General features: G+C 36.2%; 1 protein-coding gene across 1 annotated transcript in view; it reads left to right on the forward strand.

Moving 5' to 3' along the window:
* LOC143063651 (UBX domain-containing protein 4-like) overlaps positions 1 to 3,498 on the forward strand; it is a 62,887-nt gene extending 59,389 nt beyond the window's left edge. Inside the window, exon 11 of the mRNA XM_076235908.1 lies at positions 2,352 to 3,498. Within this exon, the coding sequence (XP_076092023.1) occupies positions 2,352 to 2,469 (118 nt within the window). The 3' untranslated portion in view covers positions 2,470 to 3,498. The remainder of the gene's footprint in view (positions 1 to 2,351) is intronic.
* Positions 3,499 to 6,237: the final 2,739 nt, after the last annotated feature.

A 6,237-nucleotide genomic window follows, 5' to 3' on the forward strand; every position in this document is an offset into this window, starting at 1 on the left:
CTTTTAGAGAACCGTTAAATGGAATGAAACCAAACATGGCATGAGTGTTCATTGTGGGGTGCTGACCAAATGTTGTTACTTTGTAGCCGATCCATCATCCAAGACGGCTGCCAGGGGGGGACTTAGTTTAACATAGAACCCAATGGGAAATGCATACAAATAACTTCTTTTAGAGAATCACTGAATGGAATGAAACCAAACATGGCATGAATATTCCTTATGAGGTGCTGACCAAGTGTTGTTACTTTTTAGCAAATCCATCATCCAAGACAGCCGCCAGCGGGGGACTTAGTTTAACATAGGACCCGATGAGAAATGCATATAAATGATTTCTTTTAGAGGACCACTGAATGGAAAGAAACCAAACATGGCATTAATATTCCTTATGAGGTGTTGATCAAGTGTTGTTACTTTGTAGCTGATCCATCATCCAAGATGGCCGCCAGCAGGGGACGTTCTTTAACATAGAACCCTAAGGGAAATACATACAAATGTGTTCTATTAGAGAACTACGGAATGGAATGTAACCAAACATAGCATGAATGTTCCTTATGAGGTGCTGACAAAGTGTTGTCACTTTGTAGATGATCCATCATCCAAGATGGCCGCCAGCGTGGAACTTAGTTTAACATAGGACCTTATGGGAAATGCATACAAATGACTTCTTTTAGAGAACTGTTAAATAGAATTAAACCAAACATGGCATGAATGTGCCTTATGAGGTGCTGACCAAGTGTTGTAATTTGTAGCCAATCCATCATCCAAGATGGCCGCCAGCAGGGGACTTAGTTTAACATAGGCCCCTTTGGGAAATGCATACAAATGACTTCTTTTAGAGAACTGTTGAATAGAATGAAACCAAACATGGCATGAATGTTCCTTATGAGGTGCTGACCAAATGTTGTTACTTTGTAGCCGATCCATCATCCAAGATGGCCACCAGCAGGGGACTTAGTTTAACATAGGACCCTAAGGGAAATGCATACAAATGTCTTCTTTTAGAGAACCACTAAATGGAATGAAACCAAACATAGCATGAATGTTCCTTATGAGATGCTGACCAAGTGTTTTGTTACTTTGTCGCTGATCAAACATCCAAGATGGCCACCAGTGAGGACTTAGTTTAACAGGACCCTTTGGAAAATTCATTCAAATTTCTTCTTGAGGAGAACCACTGAATGGAATGAAATCAAACATAGCATAAATGTTTCTTATGAGATGCTGACCAAGTGTTGTTACTTTGTAGCCGATCCATCGTCTAAGATGGCCGCCAGTGGGGGATTTAGTTTAACATAGGACCCTATGTGAAATGCATACAAAAGTCTTCTTTTAGAGCACCACTGAATGGAATGAAACCCAACATAGCATGAATGTTCCTTATGAAGTGATGACCAAGTTTTGTAACTTTGTAGCCAAATTTTATCTTTTTTTATATGATTTCAAAATCCCAAGTAGAGTCAGGTGAGCGATACAGGCTCTTGAGAGCCTCTAGTTTTTGTGGGGGGAGGGGTTCAATTGGCAACAGCATAGTGCATTGGACAAAAGCAAAAAATATATCAATTCAAATCATATAACCTATTCTTAGTTCTTTGACTACATTTATTCTGTGTCTGAAACCTATTGTGTGTCAAATATTTGATTACAATTCAAATTCAGACCTGTATCAAGTGCAAATATTGTGTCCATTTTTGCCCAAACTGTTCAAGGGTGGATCTTTGCGGCCGTCTGAGCTGTTCTCAGCAAAGCAATTGATTTTTTTACCATATAAATTTGTATTATAGACATTATACCTTCTTTTAGAACTGGCTTTATTTGGTATGCAACAGACAAGGTACCCTATGAAAAATTCATTGTAAATAATTGCTCAATTGTAACCTATAGGACCAATCAGAAGTGCAAATGGTAGATTCTCTTTTTTTTCATCCAATCAGTTTGGTCCCACTACCCCAGTTATGGTCTTCTGTATTAAAAGCTTTGTTTACACAATAAAATGTGTGTGGTAAATACCAATTCATTGGAAGTCAACGCAGTTGTATTTGATATTGGCACATCTCCTTTTGTATATATATAGTGCTTGGGTCTGTCCCTCAATTCTGCTCCACTGTCTTTGAAACCTGCAATATATCAAAATAGCACTTGAACAAGATGGTTATGGTTCTCAGAAATTATTGAAATTATTTTGTATGAGGTCTTACATGCTATATTTGACCTTGACCTCTGTTTATAAAAAGCCATCACCTTATGATTCCAAAACAACCACTTATGCACTATGTTAACCTTGTAATCCATTTTTGTAATTAGTGTCTGTCATCTCTGCAATTTTTAACTTCACTTTATTGATCTAATTTCAGTGCTTACCAAAGAAGACCATTAAGGACAGATGGAAATGTACGACGATTAACAGATATGATAGATGATGATGATGATGAAAATGCAACTTGGAATGGAAACTCTACACAGCAAATGTAGAGACAATATATGTTGTGAAAATTTTACAGTAAAATATGTATGCAGACAATTTTTCTCAAAATGAAACAAGAATTATATTTATTTATAAGTATGAACTATGAAGATTTTGGATTTGATAGTCAGCATGGTCAGCTATTAAAAATAGAAAACTTTGCCTTAATCCAATCAATCAGATTTTACTGATAGTATATTATTGCTGGCATGACAGTATTTTTTTTCTTTTAAAGGATTGTGTTAAAAACTACAAAAGGAAGAAAAATACCTACTTAGTACATCTAAAAAAGGGACAACAGCAATGCAATGCCGTTATCTGGAAAAACAGGGAAAAACTAGAATGATACAAGGATAGACAAAAGTTTGTCAGATATTTAAAATGAGGCTTTGCCAGTTACTGTTGATTGATTTATTTTCGTGGTTACCAATTTTCGTGGATTGAGGAAAATTTAGGAAAAATGAGGCATATTCGTGGATATTTAATTTCGTGATTTTGGTAAAGTCTGCATTCATTGCTTTAGAATATTTGTAATTCGTTGAACATTTAAATTTGTGGTTCCCCTGTACCCACCAATTTCACGAAATTAGTATCCAACAAATATTAATGAATCCACAGTAACAGATATGCAAGGATGATTATGATCTAAAGTAATCTTTATTTAGATAATTCTTAATGGGAAGGCAAGTCTTTTTTATCTTTTATTATTTTAAATTGAGATCAGTCATAACTTATATTGGTAAATGCATCATTAAATTTTCATTTGTTTTTTTATCAAAATCATGTGACTGAGGGATATGATATAAATTGTATTATTTGAAACAGTGGGTAATTATTGATAATGTATTTATAACCTGTTACAAAGATGGCAATAATATGACTTTTTTTATTTTTTTTTTTTGGCATTTGGTGTTATTTGCAGTTCTGTATCTTAAAATACCATTTTAAAGTGGAAGAACAGACAGTTCTTAGTTGTGATGATTAATTTAATAACATTTGTAGTTAAATTATATATTGGAATAAAAATATGAAAGCTGTCTCTGGACTTATTGCCATGAAGTATATGTAATATATTTGTGTTCCTTTGCCAGAAAGAATTAATTCAAATGTGGAAAATTCTGTTTTTGTAACTTGGTGCCACAATACAACATCAGATATACTCCTGTCAAGGTTATCGGTTTGGTAGTGTTGTCATATCCTGTTGCCTATACTTCATCAGATATAATCCTGTCAAGGTTATGGGTCTGGTAGTGTTGTCATATCCTGTTGCCTATACTTCATCAGAAATACTCCTGTCAAGGTTATGGGTCTGGTAGTGTTGTCATATCCTGTTGCCTATACTACATCAGAAATACTCCTGTCAAGGTTATGGGTCTGGTAGTGTTGTCATATCCTGTTGCCTATACTTCATCAGATATAATCCTGTCAAGGTTATGGGTCTGGTAGTGTTGTCATATCCTGTTGCCTATACTTCATCAGAAATACTCCTGTCAAGGTTATGGGTCTGGTAGTGTTGTCATATCCTGTTGCCTATACTACATAAGATATACTTCTGTCAATGTTATGGGTTTGGTAGTGTTGTCAAATCCTGTTGCCTATACTACCACAGATATACTCCTGTCAAGATTATGGGTTTGGTAGTGTTGTCATATCATTCCACAATACTACATCAGATATACTCCTGTCAAGGTTATGGGTTTGGTAGTGTTGTCATATCCTGTTGCCTATACTACATCAGATATACTCCTGTTAAGGTTATGGGTTTGGTAGTGTTGTCATGTCCTGTTGCCTATACTACATCATATATACTCCTGTCAAGGTTATTGGTTTGATAGTGTTGTCATATCCTGTTGCCTATACTACATCAGATATACTCTTGTCAAGGTTATGGATTTGGTAGTGTTGTCATATCCTGTTGCCTATACTACATCAGATATACTCCTGTCAAGGTTATGGGTTTGGTAGTGTTGTCATATCCTGTTGCCTATACTACATCAGATATACTCCTGTCTAGATTATATGTTTGTTAGTGTTGTCATATAATGCCACAATACTACATCAGATATACTCCTGTCAAGGTTATGGGTTTGGTTTTCATATCCTGTTGCCTATACTACATCAGATATACTCCTGTCTAGATTATGGGTTTGGTAGTGTTGTCATATCCTGTTGCCTATACTACATCAGATATACTCCTGTCAAGGTTATGGGTTTGGTAGTGTTGTCATATCACGTGCCTATACTACATCAGATATACTGTCAATGTTATGGGTTTGGTAGTGTTGTCATATTCTGTTGCTTATACTACATCAGATATACTCCTGTCAAGGTTTTGGGTAGTGTTGTCATATCCTGTTGCCTATACTACATCAGATATACTCCTGTCAAGGTTATGGGTAGTGTTGTCATATCCTGTTGCCTATACTACATCAGATATACTCCAGTCAAGGTTATGGGTTTGGTAGTGTTGTCATATCACGTGCCTATACTACATCAGATATACTCCTGTCTAGATTATGGGTTTGGTAGTGTTGTCATATCCTGTTGCCTATACTACATCAGATATACTCCTGTCAAGGTTATGGGTTTGGTAGTGTTGTCATATCACGTGCCTATACTACATCAGATATACTCCTGTCAATGTTATGGGTTTGGTAGTGTTGTCATATTCTGTTGCTTATACTACATCAGATATACTCCTGTCAAGGTTTTGGGTAGTGTTGTCATATCCTATTGCCTATACTACATCAGATATACTCCTGTCAAGGTTTTGGGTAGTGTTGTCATATCCTGTTGCCTATACTACATCAGATATACTCCTGTCAAGGTTATGGGTAGTGTTGTCATATCTTGTTGCCTATACTTCATCAGATATACTCCTGTCAAGGTTATGGGTTTGGTAGTGTTGTTATATCCTGTTGCCTATACTACATCAGATATACTCCTGTCAAGGTTATGGGTTTGGTAGTGTTGTTATATCCTGTTGCCTATACTACATCAGATATACTCCTGTCAAGGTTATGGGTTTGGTAGTGTTGTTATATCCTGTTGCCTATACTACATCAGATATACTCCTGTCAAGGTTATGGGTTTGGTAGTGTTGTTATATCCTGTTGCCTATACTACATCAGATATACTCCTGTTAAGGTTATGGGTCTGGTAGTGTTGTCATATCACGTGCCTATACTACATCAGATATACCCCTGTCAAGATTATGGGTCTGGTAGTGTTGTCATATCCTGTTGCCTATACTACATCAGATATACTCCTGTCAAGGTTATGGGTTTGGTAGTGTTGTCATATAATGCCACAATATTACATCAGATATACTCCTGTCAAGATTATGGGTTTGGTAGTGTTGTCATATCATGCCATAATACTACATCAGATATACTCCTGTCAAGGTTATGGGATTGGTAGTGTTGTCATATCCTGTTGCCTATACTACATCATATATACTCCTGTCAAGGTTATGGGTTTGGTAGTGTTGTCATATAATGCCACAATATTACATCAGATATACTCCTGTCAAGATTATGGGTTTGGTAGTGTTGTCATATCATGCCATAATACTACATCAAATATACTCCTGTCAAGGTTATGGGTTTGGTAGTGTTGTCATATCCTGTTGCCTATACTACATCAAATATACTCCTGTTAAGGTTATGGGTTTGGTAGTGTTGTCATATCCTGTTGCCTATACTATACAAATATAACCTTTGTATGAGGTCGATACAAGGATATATGGACCTGAAAGAAGTATATTGACTGAGGAC

Source organism: Mytilus galloprovincialis, chromosome 2 (assembly GCF_965363235.1).
Source record: "Mytilus galloprovincialis chromosome 2, xbMytGall1.hap1.1, whole genome shotgun sequence".
NCBI classification, from domain to species: Eukaryota; Metazoa; Mollusca; class Bivalvia; order Mytilida; family Mytilidae; genus Mytilus; species Mytilus galloprovincialis.